The following is a 25,049-nucleotide window of genomic DNA, read 5'->3' on the forward strand; positions in this document are numbered from 1 at the left end:
TTGAAATCAGATTCTAGCCTCGTTTCTAAGATGTAAGCATGACTTGTTGATGCTAATAACGTTCCTTCTACAGTCAACTCTGCATAACTCGATACTTACCCGACCAGAACCACATTACAAGATTATAACACATTTCTATCACCAGCAGTTAGAAATAACTGAAGTTGATACAATTTTGTTATCATGATGGCTTTGTTTTCAACTTGTTATATTTTTAGTAACATATTTATAACAACATTTGATATATTTTTGACATCACATTTATAAGATTGTTGCAAATAACATCCGATCCCGACCAGAACCACATAACAAGATTATAACACATTCCTATCAGCAGCAGTTAAAAATAACAGAAGTTGATAAAATTTTGCTATCAAGATGGCTTTGTTCTCAACTTGTTATTTATTTAGTAACACATTTATAACAACATTTGTTATATTTTTGACATCATTTTTTGTAACACATTTATAACAACATTTGTTATATTTTTGACATTGCATTTGTAAGTTTGTTGCAAATAACATCCGATGTCATAAACAGTAACATAGTTTGCAATAATTTTGTTATTAACATCCTTGTAACACATTCTGTAATAATTTTGTTATTATTATAACAGGGTTTGTTATATTTTAGTTTAGTATGGTGCAAATTTTGTTATATTTTTTGTTATTTTAACTACTAACGGTACATGTTTTATAACAACTGGTGATATAAAAAAATCATATCACGGGAACACATTCTGTTACAATCTTGTTTCTTCCTTCTGGTCGGGATGTCATAAAAAGTAACAAAGTTTGCAATAATTTTGTTATTTTGTAACATCCTTGCAACACATTCTGTAATAATTTTGATATAATTGTATCAGTGTGTGTTATATTTTAGTTTAATTTGGTGAATATTTTGTTAGAATTTTTGTTATTTTAACTACTAACGGTGCATGTTTTATAACAACTGGTGATATAAAAATATCATATCAAGGGAACACATTCTGTTATAATCTTGTTTCTTCCGTCTGGTCGGGATGTCATAAACAGTAACATAGTTTGCAATAATTTTGTTATTTTGTAACATCCTTGCAACACATTCTGTAATAATTTTGATGTAATTGTAACAGGGTTTGTTATATTTTAGTTTAATTTGGTACAAATTTTGTTAAAATTTTTGTTATTTTAACTACTAACGGTACATGTTTTATAACAACTGGTGATATAAAAAAATCATATCAGGGTAACACATTTTGTTATAATCTTGTTTCTTCTGTCTGGTCGGGTAAAGACCACCGAGTTGTAGAACACAAGACCAGTGCAAATGCGATCCAACGATCATCGAGCCATGAAAACCAACTTTTACTCTATGTTTCTCTAAGTCGATATCGAGATAGAAAATATCAAGTGAGGAAGAGTTGACTCCATAAGCACCAGTCTTCCCATGAACAGAACCGATGTGCAACTTTGATTTGAACCTTGCAACTTGTGTTGAACCGCAAACGCGCTTCGTCTCTGTATCAGTGTATCAAACCGAACCCGGTACATGTGTACTTCGGTTCAAACTTTGGATCAAACTTAGGTTCAAATAATGGCACAAACAGGCAGACAGGGAACAGTTGAAATCCACGCGGATAAATTTCTACGATCATATATGGAACTACTCGCTTCAAATCGCAAGACCCTTGAGGCTTGAATAAATGTTCCATTTAAGCAGATCAACTAAGATCAATACTTTAAATAAAATTTAGCGGTAACTTTATGCAAAAAACATGGATTTTATCATATCATACTACAAGGAACGATAAGTAGAAATTGATAAGCGTGGATATCAACAATTTCCTTTCTCTCCGTTTGTGTCATAATTCTGAACCTCGGATGCAACCGAAGATTAGCACCAAAATTTGAACCGCGGTTGCAACCGAGGTACAAATGGACTGGTTTTTGAACATGCGTTTGCACCGATGTTCACTTTACACATGTTTGGGATTAGGTTCAGTTTCGAGCGTTTCGGTTTGCACACGAAAACAGAGTACAAGGAGAGTACGAAACCGCCTGAACCCAAGGGTGGAACTGACGGCTCTTTACGGCTACCCTAACGTGTCGCTGGTTCTAAAAAGTAAACAACCATACAAAATTCCGAGCAAACAATGATGAAGGCGTAATCAATTTTCTAGAAAATATCCATTTTGGGAATTAAGTCGAATTTGCTGATTAAATTGCCAACAGCGCACTACAATAGCACGTAGCAAATAACTGCTTGCAAACAATGTATTGTGGGCTTCGTGGCCGTACGGTTAGCGGCGTCAGTCGTTTAGGCGTATTGTGTCATGAAGCGTGGGTTCGATTTCCGCTCAAGTCGGTGAAAACTTTTTGTCAAACGAAAAATTCATCACTGGGCTACTGGGTGTTCCGTGTTGTCCGTTGCCTAATGTTCGTGATTGTTCAGTCTGTGCAGCCTTTGGCTGAAGACGGTGTAAATTAGGGTTTTGGTACCTGGAGTACCGGTACCGAAAGTACCGGTACTACCGACAATTCTTTGGTACCGAAATACCGGTACCGGAAAACATTGAGTACCGGTATTTTCGGTACTAATGAAGAATATAATAATTAATTGGTTCAATAAATTCCTTTACAATGAATGCTACGTAAGTTTGGTTAAGTTCGTTAATGGCGAATTTCGCTGGTCAACCAAGGACGCATTACATAATGGCTTATTCTAATTATCATCTTTTCATCATGAACTATGGTTTATCCCCATACATTAAAACGTTGAAAGTACTCTCATAGTTTGCATCTTGTTTGAAATATGTTTTGGAACATTTAAAAAGACTGAAGGTGAATTTATTGAACGGAAATGATACAAAAAAGCTGCTGATGGTGCATTTCAAGCTTTATAGAAAACTAGGCACAAATATAAAGGTTTCATGATAGTGTAGAATTTACAAGTGTTAAGTAATATGGTACAAATATTGATAGAAATTATTCGAATTAATTCGTGTATCATAAGTCTGTTCTAAGCGAAATATTTGTTGACATTTCACGATGCATGGGCAAAAATTCGAGCAACATTCGGATAACACTAAAAGAGCTTCGTACGTATCTGAAAGTTTTGTCATAAAAATACGCAATCGAATGGCAGTTGAACATTGATCTTTAACACGCTCTGCATTTTTAGTAGTATTTTCATGAATGTAAAGGTGATTACACGTTAAGTCAAAATATTATTATTTTGAACGATTTTTCGCACCACATACAACATTACACAATACATCAGCAACTTTTTCGAATTTCCTAGAAAATGGTCAACTGTGGATGGTTAAAGGACATATTTGAATAAATAAGATCCATTCAGTCAGAAAAAAAACTCAAATTTCAACACATATTTTATAAATTTAGAACGGTTATGTAAGTTTCGGTCAGCCAATCGGGAGCGTCTTAGAGACTCCCCGACTCAACTGCCTCAGGGTCGGCACGCTTACCTAAGTTTACCGCGGACAGGAAATCTTCGCACTAGAATATAGGAAAACCCGAGCACTTCACTATTTAAAACTCCTACTTTATTTTCCTCCACAGGCTGTATTTCTTCTACCATCTACTTTACTACACTTTCTTACAGACTAATCTGACCTGTTCACTTTTTGGGGCCCCTTCTTCCGGCTACCACCTGTCCACTCCTTCTTCCTTCCTCTCGGCCTGGTATCGGCCGCCGACGTTCTCCTACCACACAAGTGTCCTTCGGCCACGTCTGGCCACGCTCTCCTCGGGTTGGCTTGGGGAACTTCGGCTGCAGCCTTCTGGGACCCTCTACGCCTCCTAGGCTACCGATATGTTGACGGATCGGTCTTCGGCCAACGACGGAGCCGGAATCAACCCGGAATATAGCTCTAGGATGGCGTAGGGCGGTAATAGAAATTTTGTGGTTTCTATACCAAAAAACGGCGGGGTCCTGGTGTCCACTCTCCGCTCACTACTTTCTCACAAAATCTTTCGTTTAACTTTCAATATCCAAACTAGCTTTTCGACTACTCTCTTCAGCTGTATCCGGGCAAGTGAACGACCAGTCATCTGCATTTTTCCCAAGAGGTTCTTGACCTAGGTCACCGGTCATTACCCTTTTTCGTTCGGGATATCTACGATGGCCCCCATTTCGCCACCCCTCATGGCCGCCCGAACGCTATGCTACCAGACATCTGGTGGTGGGTTTTGGGAGCTCGGTGGGTGGTAGCCTGAATGGTTACGGTCAGCTGACATATGCTTGCCCTAGCTGTATGCCTAGTGCTACTGGGAAAAAACCTACACAACTACTACGAATATTTCCTGTCGGTTTAACGTACAAACAAAATACAAAATCACCTTAACACTATCAATTGACAAATCAAACACTTACAGTTAACTAATTATTATTTTAGGACCATTTTTTTAAGTGTGATAATTCATACAAATGAAGACTAAGCATCAGCAAACTTGTGTTTATTGACGAATTCGAAAAAGTTGCAATTTTTTGTCAAATACTGTATGCATACAACATGTATGCATGCAACATAAAGTTTATTGCAAAAAAAATCTTCCAGTACGCTTATTTTACCGGTACTACCGATACTGAGAGTGAAAGTACCGTAGAACCGGTACTCGTCAAAAGGGGTCGGTACTAGGAACCCTAGTGTAAATTGTCTTTTCTAAATATCTTTCAAGCGCATTGATTACCTGTATTTTTTACTTTTCGCGTTAAGCCTTAAAACTGGTTCTGGACCTCCACCCTTGCCTGAACCAACGTGTTCGTTTGGGAAGACTGTTTAAAATACAGAGAATATGATTATACTAGGGATGCACTCAGAGCATTTTGTATTTATATTTATAAACAACACAGGCAATGACTATAGATCGTTGCACGCCTGACATAACCTCGAAACTCCATATAAAAATATGTCAATAATTCCAGCAGTGGATGTCATCTCCATATAAAAAATCGAAACAATTCCAGCAGTGAATGTCAAAGAGCAGGACAGTTAATCGAGCGCGATGTCTGTGTTTCCATTCGTTTCTATCGGTGGAGGACCGTTGCATACACGGGACTGTCATTCCATACAAGACTGTAAAACACCTTCCGAATCAGTTGATTTGTAACTTCTCGTGGAAAGGCCTATTGCTCGATTGGCACCGCGTTTAACAGTTCTTTGATTCCAGTATTCACGCATATCTATATAGTCCATTTTACGCAACGGCAACACTGATGATATTGCTGTTACTTTCACACGTTACGACACCACCTCCTGTCAAAATTTCATTCATAAAATAAGCAATCAGCTGTTCAAAAACGCCTCGTAAAATGGACTTAACAAATTCTGTGGATGAACCCTACTTTCTTGATAATCTTGAACTTCAAGTAGTGTAGTAAAATACCTGAAAATGAATTGAAGACGAATTTAGTACTGTACCATTTAATTCCACTAGAGTTTGTATCCTTTGACAGATACGCGTATTTCGATCTCAATTGTAAGAACGTCTTGAGTGTCGTGTACTCGGAAAGTAATTCTATTAAAAAAACGATATCTAAAGAGAATATTAAAACGAGTTTTATAAAAATTGTTTATACTGGTACAGCTGATAAAGAAAGGAAAATAAATATAATTCTTTACAAAACACAGTTCAGCCAAGATTTCTTAGGGTTTTTGTAACAGAAGCCAGGAAATAGTTGAATTATATTTGTTTCAAGAAAAATCCAACACAGTTTGTAAAGAGAACAGAAGACGCCATACGGTAAAACCTCCATGAGTCGATGTTCCATAGCTCGATATCGACTCATGAAACCATACTTGAAACAAAAACAAAAATCATGGTTATTATGATGCTCACTTCAATCAGCTTTCCAAAGAATATCTGTTCCATGACTCGATATTTCGATGAGTCAATGATCCCTTAAATATCGACTGGAAGTTTGACTGTAGTTTAGATTCTGAAGTACATATTTACTTATGGAATTTTCATGCTGAATTGCGCCGTTTGGTAGTAGATATAATTTCGAATCAAACGGATTATTACAACATACTTGAGCCTTGGACAGAATAAACAAATTTGTTGAAGACGTCATTTTCAAGATTATGCAATCACGATCCTAGATATTTGGGTTGAAAATATAGCATACTCATACTCTAGTGGAAGAATTCCAAACCAAATGTGGCCCATCACAAGTTTGTACTTGATTTACTGAACCATTTAGCTGAAAACTTCATCTTTCGATGTGACCGGGATCCTCATATATTAGCAATCATAAATCTGCATGCAAGTGCCACCTGTTGGATGAATTTTAAAACTTGAGGTCCTTCGCATTTAGGCTTGCATCTAATGAATAACTTTGCCGAAGATGTTATATTTCTTAGTATTGAGAATATCTCAGGATATTTTTTTTTATGAATCAAGATCCAAAGATATCTGCGTTCGAAAAATTGCATGATCACTAGCACCGTTTTGTGGAAGAATTCCGAATCAAACGGCACATCATATGTTTAGTCCTTGATTTACTAAACAGCTTTGCCGAAGACACCATCTTGCTATAATATCGCTATCCTGAGATAGCCGCGATCACTATACAGCATGCTCACTACCAGAATTCATAATACAGATAGAATTTCTAGTTGGGTGGTCTATCACTTTCTATCTGCTCACTAGCGCCATCTGGTGAAAGAATTCCGAATTAAATAGATCACCACATATTAGTCCTTGAACTACCTAACAATTATGCCGGAAACACCATCTTTCTAAAAAAATAAGGATCATGAGATATTCGTGATTGAGATATTGTATACTCACTATCGCCATCGGATGCCAGAATTTAAAGTTAGATGGCCTATAATATGTTATTCCATGACCTACTTAACAACTTTGTTGAAGACCGCATCTTTCTAGGTAGTCAGGATCCTGAGATATCTGTGTTTGAAAAATTATATGCTCACTAGCGCCAACTGGTGGCAGAATTCCGAAACAAGCGGCCTGTCACATGTTAGTCCTTGACCTACTGAACAACTTTGCTGAAGACACCATCTTGCTAAAATATCTAGATCCTGAGATATTTGTGTTCGAGATGTTGCATTGCGAATTGTCCACTTCATCGGTTCCCCCGGGGAACAATCCGATGGCCACTGGAAGGTTAGGATTTTTTCAAAGTTCCATTTGTGCACTGACCAATTGGTACCGTTGAACTGAAGATATTTGCCGAAGATATCAATACTCTATCTTTCCTAGCTTTAGGTTGACAATCAAAATTGCTCCGCGTGTACTCAGTACACGATGCGACCGCTGGTGTAACTTTTTTTTGAGCGACTGGCGGAAGGTTAAGTTGAAGACGGAGAACAAGTTCCAGTGGGAACAAGGAGCCACAAAAAGAAGGATAAGTTTATTTTGGCAAAATAAGCCAATATATACATTCAACTGAAACGATAAGGCACTGACATACCGTTGTATCCACTGTTGACTGACTGTCGCGAACACCGCTTGGCGAAATGAGTCAGAGGAAATTTATTATTACAGTAAACAAAACAAGCAAACAATGCGAAACGCAACACAAGCATACTGCCGTTATACGCATAATTGTCCCATGTTCCAGAATATGCAATCGAGAAAAACGCGTTTAAAGATTTTAACACATTTAGGCCTCGTATTGACCAGGTGTGTGGTAAATTAAATTAACATCTTTACAATAGTATAAAGAATAGCGTGTTCATTAAAGTCAAGAGCTTGTATTATGGAAATAAAGGAAATTTAGCTACAAAATTCAAAGTGGGACTGTTATGCCTAGAAATGTAGGGTTTTTGGTGAATTTCTACGCATAACAGTCCCACTTATAGTAGTGACCAATTATGTGCTAAGCATACTGCTGTAGATGACTGTTTTTACGTATAGATTGTACCAAATATAGAGGACGTATATCCCCAAGACTTTGTTAAGGCACCTAATGAAGGCTCAAGTGACATGTACCAAACGGAGCCACGTGTGGGGAAGTGAAGAAATACGATTTCATAGTTTGGGATGGAAAGCAAAGTTTTCTGTATATGTGATAATGAGACAGTTAATGAGTTAGTGCAAAAAAGAGTGGATGAGTTATTTAGAGAGTTTATAGAATGTTATAAATTCTTATATCGACTCTTCCAGCTGCAGGCTAGACAGAAACTCATCTGAGAATTCAAGGTTATTCTGCGGAGTAAATAATCAACTCAAAATTCACGACACAAATCTTCACTCGATTTGACATTTCTTTGGACTGGTTTGGAAAAATCTTGATATTCGATACATCGCAAATTAAGCTTCAGAACCACCAACATATTTGCCACTTGCACCGAAGAACCAATAATCCAGAATAACCCAGTATGTGGCCAGGTCATCCAAAACCTTTTAAACTATTCTTCTTTTGACTTCTTCTTGACTTTATCAAGTTTGATAAGTCGCAAGATAGGTCTCAGAACCGCCAATATAATGGCCACCTCCTCTGGAGAAGAGGGTATCCAAAACAACCTGGCATGTTATCAAGTTATCCGAGAACATTTGAATTACCCTTCTTTAGCCTGGATTTGGGAATCTATGTAGTTCGATGTTGCCAGATAGGTTTCAGAACCGACGGTTTAGAAGCCATTTCCTCCAGGGAATCGGTATTCGGAACAACCCAGCATGTGGCCAAGTCATCCAAAAACGGTCGAACTATTTTTATTTAGACTTGGTTTTCTAAATCATGAAGTTAATTAGTCGCAAGCCATGGACTCGAAATTAAAGTGGTTACATTTTCTTCAAGTAGGATTATTCCACTACTCTCCGAGATAAATCCAAAATTACGGTAAATTTTTAATCGATGACCGCGGTTCCGAACACTAGAAGAATTTTGTGATCTACCCTGAAAATTCAACTGAAATTCCTTGAAAAACGGATGGGAAATAAAATTTTGATATTGCACATTTCAATCAAATCTGACGTCAGGCTCGCATGGATGATGAATGCATCCCGATAATACAAACACATAAAACAGGTTGTATTCCACATGGAATGTAAAGTCAACGTAAGTAGATGTTCAAAACGATTTTCCCTAACACCAGCTAATTCAAAACTGCCTACTGACTTTTTTGTTCGAGATCAGCGCAGCGAATTGTATAGTGTGACAGTTATGCGTAGAAATACAGTAGTGGGACAGTTATGCGTGGAAATTTAACAATGGGACAAATTGACTTGGCTTGCTTTTCATTGAGTTTCCGAACAAAGTTAATTTTCGGTGTGTGTTTTCTAAAACTATACGTAAAAATAAACTGTTTGATGACAAAAAGTCAAAATGCACAAAAAGTAACATGGGACAATTATGCGTATAACGGCAGCATAGTCATCAGCAGCACCATCGCATCTTGGTCGTAAAGACACAGGAACTAAAAGAGTTGTATATATTAGCGGTTTTTTCTCATCAAGTTCACTTCTGCTCACCACTCAGTTCTTTCGAGATAAATGACGACGAGAAAGATGGTAGTAATTACAGGGACATGTGTAAATAAATTATGTTGAAATAATTATTACGTTCCGCTCAAGCCAAACTCTAATGCAATACCTTCCAGTCTGAGGAATTTATTCATATATTATCTAAAATAAAGTTTCATAAAACTAACTAACCAACTAGTAGCTTGTAACGAAAAATTTGTAGACAACTGTTGAGTAAATTCAACTCAGGTTGTTGATAAAGAAGATTTATCGTGTACATTCCAGAAGCATAACTATGCACGTATTATAAACAATAACAACACGATGAAAAATTACACAACCAATTGGTGGCTAATAGCAAGCAAATTGGCGTAATCAGTTAAACCTACTCTTATTGAAGAATTCTTAAAGAAGCACTCACCAGGTAAGCAAACAAACCATTAGCGCCTTTATTGCCGATAGATAGATAGCGCCAATACAATGATGTCTAATGACGCTACGGTAACATTTGATATGACTCGCCATAATTGGCATTTCGTTCCTTTACCATGTCGAATCGAACATAAAAAAAATGTAGAAATCAAAAGTACACTGACATACCGTGACGAAATTCGATAAAGGCGATATCTACTTGAGAAGGGAGAGCATACACCTCAACTCATCAATCAAATCCAATTGTGCTCAATGACGTGTAGCCATCGGCACGGTAAAAGGTTAACACCCGATAAAATACGAGCTGCGAGTTTGATGAGAATACTGCGGTATTCCTCGAATCGGATATCCGCTTCGTATATACATCGTATAGCGGCAGTGAGGCGTGTAAATGCAAAGATCGATGACGAAGATTCTGTGCGAGTGGTGACACCAATAAGCTCTTCGGATTACATTTATAGCACTTGGTAAATACGCTGTCCACTGCCGACCGGGTGGTCGGTCAACGGTCGTCTGATTGACGTCGCTCAGCCACCACAATCGATGGTCCATGTAAACGGGGCTAAAAGTAGACCGGCCGATCGATAAAGCTGATTACTCACGCGAAGGGCAGATAATCTTTCCAATGGCCGTCAGGTGGTTGGTAATCGATGCAAGAATTGGATATTTGATACAATACATGCGTTGAGCGGTGTTTTTTCTTATGGGCCCCGTTTTTAAACCCCGTTTTTTTTAGAGAAAGGGCCAAAGTCTATCTTCTATATAAATTAACAAAATTTGATATGATCAAGAATCTGCAAGTAGGTATACTGCTCATATAAAGAAAGTAGGCATAAAGAAAATAGTGCTTAAAGCTAAAAGTTTGTCTTCTCATACAACTGTTCATGATTTTCTAGTACATTTCTACACGCCACATTCATTTGGCACCACCGCACTGATTATAAAAGAAAGTGTCATGGATTCCGAAAAGAAGTTGTATTTTCATTTATGAAACTATACCATTAATGAAATCATTCAATCAAATTCAATTTTCAACGGAGAAAAATGTAATTTAAAATCATCATACAGTCGATTCTCCAACATCTTGATGTTCAACATCTCGATATCCTCCTTATCTCGATATCTTCCTATCTCGATGTGATTTTAATTCCCAATTTTCTCTCCGTATGTCGATGTGCCCTTCATCAAAGGTTACTAAACTAGATTTTACAGATTTAAAACAATTGCGAAGACGAAATGACATCCGTTTTTTTTTTATTTCTTCATTAGTATTATTACAAACATTACATTCATTTCTTATATCTAGGTGTTCTGTGTTATTAGACAACACTATCATCCCAATTTGATAAAACAAATTTAAGATTTTATTAACATTTTCTTAACAACATATTACATTTCATTTGCCATAGCAGTTCAGATTTTCTACAGGTGAGTTGATTTCACCTGCCTATAAGAGAAACCAAAAAGGCTTTCAATTTACATAACCTAAATATAAAACGCTTTAATCGTGGCAATAGAAGATTGTAACGATTTTTGCCTGAAATTATTAATAATTTTATTTGAGATTTGTTCCAATGTTTCAACATTGGATATTCTATGTAACTCATTGGTACTATACCAGGGAGGAAGCTTCAGAATCGTTTTCAAAATTTTATTTTGAATTCTTTGCAGAGCTTTCTTCCTGGTATTACGACAGCTAGTCCATATTGCTACAGCATACAACATGGCTGGCCTGAAAATTTGTTTGAATATCAAAAGCTTGTTCTTAAGACAAAGTTTTGATTTTCTATTAATAAGGGGATCGGCAAAGCCTAAGAACTCTCAAGTGATACTTGTTACACTTGTCCGAGTTCGGTAAAATTATTATTATTTTTATGTTTTACTTTACCATTTTGCCATGGCATTCGTGTCTCCGGCAAAATGTATTATGATTCTATGGTGGTGTTAAGTAAAATTACATTCATGATAGTGTTTATCGATGCTTTGGGATGGAGAATCCATGTGTGCTGCAATGTTCAACATTTTCGGGCACCAAATTGGTGAAATTGTTTTTTTTCTGAAACTGCAATATTATCGAGGTACATTGCGCGTTTCTGGTGTTTCATGTATCATATTGACGATAAGCGTGACAATCGAAAACACATCGAGGTATTGAAACAAAAACGGAAGATTATCATCACACATGTTTTTATTTGCATTTTGCTTCATTAATGATTAGCAGTATTATGAAACAGTATTTATTAATTTGTTTATTGCTATTGTTAACCAAACCAACATGATAAATTTAATGTGAGTTCAACTAGTCTTGAGAACAACTTGTGGAAGGTTTATTGAAATGTTGAGGACTGTCTTAAAAGACACCTACACGTTAATGCTTCCAGTGGACGATTTGCCCTTTGAAGGAAGCACTACACTAGACAACGGACTAACATGCAATGGCCAGTGGTACAGTCAGAAAACACTCCTCACGAAAAGTTTTCCGGCCTGCAGCGGGAATCGAACCTACACCCCTTGACTCGATGCGGCTAAATGCTTGGTAACACTAACCGCACGGCCATGAAGCCCACTAAAAGTGCATGATTATAAGTTTTAAGATATACTTGAAAGTTGCTCTCCAACACCGAATCTAGTATGACCTTCTTTAGTCTTATGAGAGGTTTATGATTGGAAATTTTTAGGTTTGAAGAGTTACTGGTTTTAAAGAATTGGTGTTAGAGAAAACTTAAAGTATAGCATAAATTAACTTTGCTACACTTGGGAATGGACAGTCTCCTGAAATATCGACAAAACAAAAGTAAATGTTTCATGCCCATTAGTGCCACCTAGCGGTCAAATTCCGAATTAAATGAGGTACCATCAGATAGCGCTCCACCTCCTAAACAACTTCACTCAGAAATAAAAATAGTCACAGAATTACTAAACTTTATGCATTAATGGCTATTTTCTATCTGCCTCTCTTTCATTCTGCTGTGGATTTTCATACTAACTGTCATTTCGATTGGGTTGAAGCTGAGGGATGCTTCAACCCAGGTTAATTGACAAATAGGAATGAAATTCCCTGCATGATGAAAGAGAGGCAGATAGAAAATAGTCATAAATTACTAAAATTTAGTCATTCTGTGACTACCCGTGTTTCTGAGTGCTTACTGAAGACCCTCAAGTTTCGAAATTTTGCATTTTTTGAGATATTCCGATTTCAATTTGTGGTCTACTCGAGCCGTATATAGTGCGTTCATTTTATGCGACTTCTATGTACATTGGTTGATTTTACCGCATTATGAAGCATCATACTGCAAGCACAAACTGTCGAGTATTGTTCTTAAGAAGAAGAAGAAGTCGAATCTTTGTTGCAAAATGATAGCATATAATTCACAACTGTTGTACAAAGTACAACAGCGCGACAGCTCGAAGGTTGATCTCCTAAACGATATCCTTGAAACTTCTGAAATCTAGGCAATTCCATAAAAGATGTTTCAGAGTTCTAGCACAGGGGTTTTCAGCCTTTTTGGCACGCGGAGCATTTTTAGAACTTTTTAACTTTTTACCACAAAACAGAATTCAAACTGCGATAACTATTTCGCTCTTTAATATATTAGCACATTTTTTTACAAACTTTCAGAAAACTTTTCTATTTTCAGAAACTGTATCAATATTAATCATTCGTAGTCTATTTTTGAAAATATTCAGATATTTCTTGGAGAACTTCGACCACCATTTTGTTTTTGTCAAATTATAAAAAATGTGGGCTTTGAAATGTCAGGTTATGAGAAGTTTCCAGTTGTCTTCAAGAAATCTGAAAATTACAAAAATCTGTTTTTAAGTTTCCAAGATTTTTTACACAGACAGAGTGGTATCAGAAACAACCAATTGCACCAATTTGCTTCTTTTTTCCAGGCAGGCTTTCATTGAAGTATTGTTTTGAGCAGCAAATAACTGAGCATGCGAAAAATTCTGAAGGCCGAGATATATACGAGGGTTATGGCAAAACGTTGTAAATTCGTTCGATGGGTCGCAACCAACTGGTTACTACCTAATCGATTAAATTTTCAGCGCGATCAATTTGTACTTTTATATTGTATTACCGTTTTGATTCATATTACGGACAGCTTTTAATTCCGGACACTCTTTTTTGCATGAGAAACATTTTACACGAAATGTTTCAATATTTGCCGTTCAAAAGTTCGCATTTTCGAAGCTTGTTTTAAAAAGCATTTTTCATAAATATTTATGAAAATATACAATGCACTACTGTTTTAGACGTCTGTTTTGTGGTTTAGCGATTTCAATCGATCATTCGACTTCTCTATTTATGATTTTCATGCGCTGTCCGGAATTGGAATCAAAGTGTCAAGGCAAGGCAAAAGTAAGGAAGCGTCCGGAATGAAAATCATGGGAAGTCTACACATTTTCATTTATTTGGTGGGCCTCGTGGCCGTGCGGTTAGTGTCGTCAGGTATTTAAGCGCATCGTGTCTTGGGGTGTGGGTTCGATTCCCGCTTCAGCCATTGAAACTTTTCGTCAGAAATGTTTCTCGGCTGTGCCACTGGAGCATACTTGTCCGTTGTCTAGTGTTAAGTTACAGTCTGTGCAGCTAAATGGCTGAAGACGGTGTCCTTGTCTTTTTTTTTTAATTATTTATGTTGCGAAATCAAAATCTTCACCCACCATTCGAAAGCTAAGGGTTTTCAAGGCTCGATGACGCGGAGGAATCATACAAACTGATTTATTTTATATTCTTTTCGATGAGTAACACTTCACTGAGGCCTAAAGTGTCCGTAATATGAATCAAAACGGTATTTAGGCTTTTAATTCGTATAATTAGAAGCATATTTTAATGCAAAAACATCAGATATACCCAGGCCTCGGTTCAAATTTTCATAACTGTCGCGGAGCACCTGCCAAGGCTTTCATATCGTGCTCCGCAGAGCACTTGGTGCTCACCAAGTGCTCTGCGGAGCACGATATGAAAAACGCTGTTCTAGCAGAATCCTGAATATTTCTAACGAGCATCTGAAGCTCTCGAGATAAAATAGCGGGAACTTGCGAATTTCCTTTGATTTGAAGCAACTTCTTAAACATAATTAAAACTCATTTGAAATTATATGCATTGTGCTAAAGTAGCTCTTTTCCCTATATTTCAAAACTGTTAACTAAACCGATTTAGAGTAACATTTTATTGAAGTGGTACAAACCGAACATAAAACCAATTTTATCGATCCGTGCTTAAGCAAAACTATATCATTGGAAGCAACACACCCAGAATGTCATGTTAACATACCGTCATCGACCGAGTATTTATCCAACCACAAAAACGCGAAGGGAATGACAAACGAATGACTGTAGTGTCAACATATCCGTCATGTATACACTCCGAACGGTGAGTGTGTCGCGTAGACATACACGGTGACGACATCACGTCAAACAAACAATCCATAAGTTGGGCTCATTGTGGCACGAGATGAAACACGAGAAGCTATGAAAACTTGTAGGTTCGAATAAATATGTAGTATGCTGTCATTGTTGACGAATTCAGATTATCCCATCGCAGGGGAAAAAGCCCGACCTCATAGTGATAGATACTGGTACTAACCTGCTATTCTCAGTACGGCACGATCCGCCGGGTCTAGTTGTAGTATGCTGAGGGGCTTATCCTTTGCCCATTCCGCCAGACTCTCCCGGTCCATGCTGAACCCGGGAAGGCTGCTGCTGCTCGGTTTCCTCGGTATCCTCTTCATGTTTTGATTGATTTGTTTGCTTATTCCTTTGTGTACGGGTATGTTATGTGCACTCAGCTTCACTATTGCACAATTTTGGCGATGATTGAAACACTGTTTAGGATATTTTCGTAGTACTTTCTACGTTTATCACTTGTTTTCACTGGTTTCGTTACACTATATTAGTATTCTTCTTTACACTTAAAATCGACTTGTCGATTTGCTAATAACCGTATCCCACTTAAGATTATTTTATATTGCAATTATACTTCGCTAATAAACAATAACTTAACTGATGCTTCTATGAATTTACATCCTTTTGAATCGTAAGGATAATTTTCACTATTTCTTCACTGGGTAGAATATTATTGCACTAGATTCGTTCTAGAGAAAAACTCGCACCTCTTCCGAGTTGTTGTTGTACGCTTTTCGAATCGTAAGGAACATACAATTTTCCAGCCACTAATGAATCGATTTCCAACTTCAAACACACAAACCGCACCAGCTTAGTCACAACGAAAACAAACTCGCCAGTCGTTTGCCGTTATTGTGCTGTTGCCGATGATGGGAGATTTCTCCTCCGTGGTGGGCTCATCCGTCCAGCGTGGCCGGACTGCGGTCGATGGTTAATATTTCCGTGTCACATTTCATGGTCGCCGTGGACCGATGCCGACAACCAAAGCGGCAATGGAGTGGAGTATGGGGTTCCACCGTTTTTCTTGTAGTGCTTCGAGCTCTTATTCTTCGCCTGCACGATTTCGCCAAATAACTGCTGTAACTGCTGAGGGGGGTTCTTGGCAATATTATGCGCTTGGAGCTTGCAAATGTAGAAATCGCAGAACTCGTGGCTTCAGCTTGGCCTGCTGCTTCTTCGCCTGTTCTTCCAACCAAAATTCGATTTGTAACGGTTTCGCGTTTTGATTTTCGAATTATGAAACTATTGCGCTCGCTCGAGATGCGGTGGCACCCGACTTCGATCGCTGGTTTCGTTGAAACAACGCCAAATAACTATGGCCTAATCAATCAGAAAACCAGCGCTTCGATTCGAAACCAGTCGAATTGTATGGAGGCAATTATCCGACACAGGAGTTGCGCGCTTGAAGCATCGATGATGATGCTGTTGTTGATGTTGATGATGACGGTGACCCCCGCAATCGGACATTGATCTTCGGCAACGTTGGAAGTTCGGTAGTATCTTGATCGCCAGATTAAAGACACTACTGAAATCTTGCTGCTCTTATTCGAGATCTTCCTCCGGTAGCTACGACGGGTGGACGATGCGACGGCGGGGGTGTTGCCATCAAGGAAATCTTCCGCATTCAATGGAAAAAAGGTGTTGCTATCTTGATGCCTGTGAATGAGATACTGAAAGTAAAATAAGAGAGCGTAAATGTGGTGCAGTCATTTTCAATATTTTCTTAGGAACAGCAAATCGTTAAATAGGGGAATACATGGTGATGGAATTTTTGCACTCGAAAGATCAGTGGAAGCAAATAAACTCATAAAATGATTCAAAAGGGCGAGTACAAATCAGAGTGTCAAAGTATTTCAAGTACCTTCGTACTGAGTGGCATCGGGAAACAAGGCCTGACAAAGTCGAATCAGTACTGTTATAGCATTAGATTCAAAGAATGTTTATTTTTAGCTCTTCATGAGGAACGTCAAACACATCAATGTTACATAGAATAGGACCTGGTGTAGTGCACCCTATAATTACTATACGGATACACAAACATCAAAACCAATTCCAATTTTTTGATACAAAATATACGATGTTGTCTGAGCGTATCGACCTTTTCTTCGTCATCGCTGATAACGACAACAGTGTTTTCTGTGCAAAATCTGTATGAACGGCGCCATAGCACTACCAACGATGATGATTCATTCCGATGGTTGCATTTGCCAAGCTGCGCGAAAAACCGTAGGCACAAGAAAAATGGATACACAACAAAACTGGGCTATATAACTTCTTCCCGCTATGCGATAATGTTTCAAACCCCGGTTTCTTCCACTACGAAGCCATCTCACCACCGTGTGGGGATCATGTTTAGCTGGCAAAGTCTCTTTTTTCGTTCCACTAAACGGGCGGAGGGTATTCCCGCATCGAACATGACTTAATTTCTTCTTGGCATTGGGCACCGTGTGGCGCGTACACCAAGCGTAATGTTGCTGCAGCATCGGTTTGGCTTCCCTTCTGTCCGTCGTTGGCCGTCGTACCAAACAGGGATGCCAGATTGGAAGACATTTCTGAATTTATGGAGACAATTTTAAATTGTAAAGTACAGTGGGGAAGTGTACTAGTGGGTTAAGTGGATCATTTGTCTATATTAAGTATAAATACTTAAATGTTTTGAATGATTTCGCACCATTGCTTCGTATTAGATTATATTGTCACGTTCGCAATCATACTACATGTTCACTAACACAAAAAAAAACTTGTAAACTGCAACAATCAATTAATTTCAAAATTATTTTCTGTGAATCAAACGTCTATTGTTTCTCTGCCTAAAAACGAATATTAGTTTTTTCAACACATGGTAAACATTTCAATTCTAATGAATCACAATAAGAAAAAAAGTGTTTTTTTTTAAATCAATACAGATATGTTGGACATGGTACACTTCCCCGTACTTTAAAATGGGATGGAGTGAGTGGCTCAAATATTATTATCATAGATTGGCAGTCGCCTAAGTAGTGAAGCAAATTTGAATAAAATGTGATATCTTGAAATGTTGTTTACCTTTAACTTTCTTTCATTCTAACTGACCAGAGAAAATTTTAATTAATGCACCTAAAAGTTTTAACAGTCTCTCTGGTATCTTCTGTTTCTGTTCGGGATGAACCACTGCGACCAGTTTTCTTTGATCTTTTGTGGTATACCCGTGTCCTTTGTTTAGTGCATGTCGTTCTACTCCATTACTATTGAGAAATAATGGAGTACCGTAATCCGGGGTAACATTGATCATTTTTTTTAGTTTTTCTTAAATTTTTCATTTCACAATACAAATGTTACAAGTTTCATATTTTTAAAACAAGTACTGACACCCACCGCTCCTAACTATGTACTTTATTTTGTTTTTCGAAAAATTTAAACATGTTCAAATAAATGTTTTAAGTGATTTTTTGATTCAGCTGATATGGGGTAACATTGATCACCCAAGTAAACAACGTTCGCTAATATTGGAAATGTCGTTACTTACTAAAATCAGGGCCCCTGAGACCGAATATGAAGACCAAACTCTTACAAGTCATTTACTTTTTGAGTTATTTTGAAATTAAAAACACCTTGAACCGCGGAATACGCCTAAAAGTAGGCAATTTCCTCAGGAAATTCTACATTCGTAATAGTAATTAGTTAATGTTGCCTAATTGAATAAACTTATGAAAGATTTGACAACGGAATCGTTTTCGGCGATGCCATTTTTAGTAAGAACCGCATTTTCCTTGATCACATCGTGTGCAGAACTCATGTGAGACATGAATTTTCGGTAGTGTCAGTGAAAATGATAGAAATCATTGTTTCAAAATGTTGACAAATTTGCGCATGAACTAAACGCAATTTTGGCAAAAACCTTAATTATCATTAGCTTATGAATATACGAAAGAGAGGCACCATTCATGGTTCGAAAATGTTTCATCAATAAATCTTTATTTGAACGTTTAACAAGATGAGTCATCCCGATCAATGTTACCCCGCTGATCAATGTTACCCCGGATTACGGTAGTCGTTTTTTATACAAATATCATTCTTTACCATTTTGCATAGAGCCTCTTTAGAAAAAGATACCGCTATTTATACCTTTTGGAGAAAACAGTTTGTCACCATTAAACTCTCAAAAGCGCGCCCCTTAATCAGGTTCGGCCACTAAGCTGGTTGAATGATACTGATTTTGACCATGCATCGGTACTCTAGCGTATCAAATTATTGCTTCTACTTATAAGGTTCAAAGTCGTTTTTTGAAACTGTAAACAGGTTTCATCGCATGAGACATTTAGATTCCTTGAAAAAAAAAAGCTTATTTTAGAAGTTAAGAGGTCTGCTACTCCACTGATTCGGAATCGTTTCCCTCCTAGATATCGAAAGATAAACTTACTCTCTGGTATAGGATAGTTAAAAAAAATAGAATTTGAATAAAATTTTGTGGCGGTTCATCTAAGCTGAATTAAGAGCAAAATATGCAACTTCTTTTTTATGAAACAAGAATAAGGGCTATGCCGAGACGAGCCATTCATAGTTTTTTAAACGATAAAATAAATGCAACAATGCCACTATACAAATTTGTGATATCACGAGCAGGAAAAACGAGCTCACCAGTTGATAATGCATCTTCGGCTGAAGTCGCTACGGCGACACAGAAAAAACACGAACCCGCTTGCTTGGGTTTCACCAAGCACAATCTATATGATGTTATTATAATATATTATAACATTTCTAAGAATCGCTGTATTATCGCTTCTAAACTTATGTTCTTAAAACATGCTTACAACAAGCCAAAAGCAAAAGAAGACCGAAACTGCTATTAACTTATTCGTTTCATCATTCTCGCCTGAACTTTCTCTAGTGTTGGATCGTTAGGTAAATCTAGCAGATTCTAACAAAATCTTAAAGGCCCAAACGCAATGATAGCGGAACGACAACGGAAAGCGGAGCCGGTTCGCCAATATGAACTATAAAATGCTTGTCGATTCAGTGTTGGCTCACTTTTCTTCGTTGACAGCTCAATCGAGTTGGTGTGATTCATGCTGGCGAACCGGTTACGCTTTCCGTTGCCGTACCGCTGTCATTGTGTTTGGGCCTTAACTCTCAAACCCCCAACGGCTGACTTTTTATTTAAAATGAACTTTAAAAATCATCAACAATTATCAATCAATTTTGGATCTGGAAGAAGTGGGATTGGCCACTTGGTTCCGGAGTTATCCCGGATTCAAATGGAATATATATTCGTCCCGGAAGAAATAGTTCACTTAGAATTTTCAAGATTAGCGGTAAGAAAATTTTGCATTGTGTACTTTCTATAAACAAAAAGCTGTCAGAAGGTCGAATAACATTGGTTCTCATTGATGCTGGCCATTTCGGATATCCGGTCACCTGGCACCGGTTCCTGAATGTACCCAAAGAGGACATTTTCTGAAGCTAAAAGAACACTACCGTGCGACGGCTCAAAGTTCACGATTTGTTATCCGAAACATCATAGCTATAATGTAATGGACTAATATGAGGTTCTGGTCACATCCGGACACCCCGGAATCGGTTCCGGCAGGGTCTCAGTGGGACACTTTCGTAATTCTGCTCACTCATATCAAGCGACGGCTTCAATCTCATGACTTTTAATCCGTAACATCATAGTTTTAATGCCATGGACTAATATGAGGTTCTGGCCATATCCGGATACCCCGGAATCGGTTCCGGCAGGGCCTCAGTGGGACTTTTTTGTAATCCTACTCACTCATATCGTGCGACGGCTCAAAATCCATGAGTTTTCATCCGGAACATCACAGATATAATGCCAAAGACCAATATGAGATTCTGGCCACACCCGGACATCCCGGAATCGGTCCCGACAGGGCCTCAGTGGGACACTTTTGTAATGCTACTCACTCATATCGTAGGACGGCTCAAAATTTATGAATTTTTATCCTGAAAATCATAGCTATAATGCCATGGACCAATATGAGGTTCTGGTCACATCTGGATACCCCGAATTGTTTATCCAACAACATCACTCCATAAAACAATATAAAGGTTTTACCAGATTTTTGGAAATGGATACTCTTGAAATCTTAGCGAGATGCTGAGGCTGATTCGAAGAGTGACCATAACGTAACAGAACCTGGACTAGGAGACAGAGCCTGGACGCAGAAGCAGAACCTCTTCGTGGAGATATAGCTTGGAGCCTGAGCTGTAGTCTGGAGGAAGAGGTAACATTGGCGAGGATGTAAGATTTGAAGGTCAATACGCGTCGAACAAATTAAGTGAGAAGCGAATGCTTACTCATCTAAGGAACTGGTCAACAGTGTTGGAAGGAACTTGCTAGTCTAGAGAAATTGAATTAGGTTGGGAGGAGCTCATGGAAGAGCTTGGCAACTAATTTCAATACTGTCGTCGGCAACTATAAAAAGGGATACAATGTGTAAAGAAATGCCTAATTTTAAGGACGAATACAAATTAAGAAAATGATGTGTAATTTTTTCCAAGTTTATTCATATTTACACTATCAATAAAATATAAATCACATAAATTTTTGACGGTACTTTGGCAAAAAATAAACTCTAGTAGAAATTCTTTTTCATAGTGTACAGGTAATGCTCCTACAAATTCAAGGTACAATAATATCGCACAGATCGCTCTGCCATCATTGGTGATTACGTTCATTCAAGGGCATAACTGTTTTACTTTAGATATTGATCTGCAGTCGTTAATTAAAAATCCTTTAATGAAAATTTCGTTTCACATTTCCAAAACGTATGACGACAAAATTAAATTTCTCAAAAATGTTTTCAAATGCTATTAGTTTATAAACCATCATCAAAAGTTAACAAATGATATAAAAGTTCAACATATGACTTTCAAAGACATTTTCAAATTTCTTTGTTATTTGAATTTAAAGGACTTCTGCCTCTAGATTAACTGATATTCTAAAAATAAAATTATACTTAGCTCTGGTCAATTGGATCAAGGTAAACAAAAAACTGTATAAGAATATATTTGGCATGGTGAACGAATTCCAAAAAACGACAAAGGAAATGTAGGATGAAATAGTCAAGAGAATTTGTAGCGAACATGTTTTAGAAACTTCACTACATATTTATTTTTTTCAACAACATTTATGAAAGGGACTCTATAAACTTTGATAAGGTAAGTGCCCGTTTGATTTTAGCAGAATTAAAAAAAAATCATGTTGTCAATATCGAACCGTGTCGAAATCGAACAGTTGTTTTTATTCATCCTTTTGTATTTATAACCACGGATTAAATTTACCTATTTTGAACATGGTGAGCCTCAAAAAGACTCAAAGAAACCTTGAGGTTACAAAGATCGGGGACTAACCCATGATACGTTTTTTTGTAGGGTAAGTGTTCCCTTAGTTGTGGGTGTTCTTATAGTTGCGGTAGTGCCGTTTTTACTTATTTTATTGCATTAGCCACAGAACCGACACTGCCAATTGACGTATTGGCTTGTTGGTACACGGAACAATTGAAAAGAGCGTTCAAATTGCTTTTAAACTCACTAAAATTGCTAAAACGGTTCTTGCTTGTACCAATAGTTGCGGTAGAGTGTTCCTATAGTGGAGGATCCCATAAGAAAACAACGGATACCGCAACTATAGGAACACAAATTAAAAATATACCGCAACTAAAGGAATAGTGTACCGATAGTGGAGGTATTATTTTTCACTGACATGCCATGGATTACTGCGATGAAATCATTTTTTTCATTAAGTCCATGGTCGTTACATCCCGTTACAACATTAACATGTACATTAATTGCGCTTTTTGAATTAAGGCGATTAAATGAAGTTCAATCGTGCTTAGTACATCCACTATTGGTACATCTACCCTACATACATTTCAGTAATACCAAAAGATAGTTTAGTTGCCATGTGTAATGAAAAACGAACTAAACTAATCATAATATGTCAGTAGATTCAAATACAGGTCGAACTCGATTATCCGGAGTATCGATTTTTTTTCATTCCGGATAATCAAATACTCCGGAGAATCGAATTCACATTGAAAATTTAAATCTGCAATAAAAGAAATAAAATAAAAAACGTTTTTTTTTTTATCGTGCTATATTTATGTTGACAAATAATACAGTAATGTCCCGATTTTGTTAGCCCCATGTTGCATTTAGGGTTGACAAAATTGGGAAAAAGCTAAATCCAGGAGAAAATTCGACTTCTTTTTATTTTTATCTATAGACTTCGTTTTACGATTTTGTTGACGTTTATAGTGTTCTTTTTTATTTTTGCATGAACCGTAGCATTATATAAGATCACTAACGAGACTCCGTTCGGTGAGAACTGTCACGATACAAAGTCAATTTTAACTTTAGGTGATCGTATAGACGTGGTCAAGGTCATATTTGACTTTGTATATTATGTTTGTACCCAATATTGCCACATTGCAATACAGTGGGATTCCGTTTTTGGCATGCTCCATTTTTGGCACCACCCGATTTTGGTAACAGAATGGATACGTTTTTGGCAACATTTTTGAATACCATTAAAATTTGATTTTTTTTTTGTAAATATTATTGGGTATGTTGCTTTAGTCATCTGAAAAACAAGTCAACTACACATCGACTACATTCCAGAGCTCCATTTTCGTCGATATTTCCCTCAAATCCCAGCAACTACTGAGGCCAATTTTTTCTTCGGGATGGTCATTGGACATGTATTCTCAACGTTTCATGGGGCCATCAATCTTCACCAGTATCTTATATAGAGACAAACCTCTTTTCTTAGGTATTCATACTAAGTGACCAGCCCACTTGAGTCTGTAAGTAGGTAAAATATATATAATATATATTATAAATAAAACCACATTTCTTCATATTTGGATCAGATTGTTTAAACAAAGCACAAGCACTGGCTGAAAAGGAACAAACAGTCTATGACTCTCACAGATTTTCAATCAATAATTTCGTCTTTCATTCTTGAAGATGTCTGCAGATTCCACTGAGAATTACTTACGGAATTCTGAGAATGTATAATTAGTTATTGAGAATTATGGCGTCCTGTGAATTCCTAGCGGGATAATGTGGATTTCTAGTGGTATTTTGAGTATTTATGGAGAAATCTTGGGGATTTTGAAAAGGTTTCCAGAGGAATTTGAGAAGTGCTAGTAGAAACATAAAAATAGTTAACTATTGAAAATTTTCATCGGAAACATGAAAATTTTCAGCAATATCGCAACGATTCTAAGTTTTTGATTCTTAACGAAATTCTAAGCGGGATCCTGCGAATTCCTAGCAAAATGCTTCAGATTCCTAGCGTATTCCTGTAGATTTCTTACGAGCACACGAAGATTCCTATCAAGCTCTCAAGTTTATAGCAGGTTATATAGCAGAAGCCTTTAAATTTTCGTTGAATTCATAACATACAAGCTCAATTAAAACTAATTTCAAATAAAAATAATAAGGAGGTGGTTTGTATATTCCATAAAATTGCGAGCCGCATTTATGAACTTTTAGCGTCGAACTATTAAAAGATCACTTTTTATATTGATAAAAATCAGAAAAAAAGGAAAGGTATAGGATTTAAGTAACATTCCCACCGTTCTAATTATCAGTTGACGATCAGATCTCGTTCAGTATAGACGCTTTCTATTAGATCGGAGGCTTTGCACAAAAGAGCTGGTTAACAGTGGTTATATATTGTGTTGGAAACAAAGTGAAACAATAGCTAGACAATGGACGGTCTCGTGAAGAATACGCTGATGTTCAGATTTCCGGATGGTGCTCCCGGCC

At 37.3% G+C, this 25,049-nt stretch overlaps 1 protein-coding gene across 4 annotated transcripts in view; it reads right to left on the reverse strand.

Moving 5' to 3' along the window:
• Positions 1-25,049, reverse strand: part of LOC5576237 (dystonin) — a 627,686-nt gene that overhangs the window by 552,492 nt on the left and 50,145 nt on the right. For all 4 annotated transcript variants that reach the window (XM_021853529.1, XM_021853528.1, XM_021853523.1 and 1 more), the window contains exon 2: positions 15,454-16,942. In XM_021853529.1, coding sequence (XP_021709221.1) covers positions 15,454-15,598 — 145 coding nt within the window. In that variant the 5' untranslated portion in view covers positions 15,599-16,942. The remainder of the gene's footprint in view (positions 1-15,453; positions 16,943-25,049) is intronic.

This window comes from Aedes aegypti, chromosome 3, assembly GCF_002204515.2.
Source record: "Aedes aegypti strain LVP_AGWG chromosome 3, AaegL5.0 Primary Assembly, whole genome shotgun sequence".
Classification (NCBI taxonomy): Eukaryota; Metazoa; Arthropoda; class Insecta; order Diptera; family Culicidae; genus Aedes; species Aedes aegypti.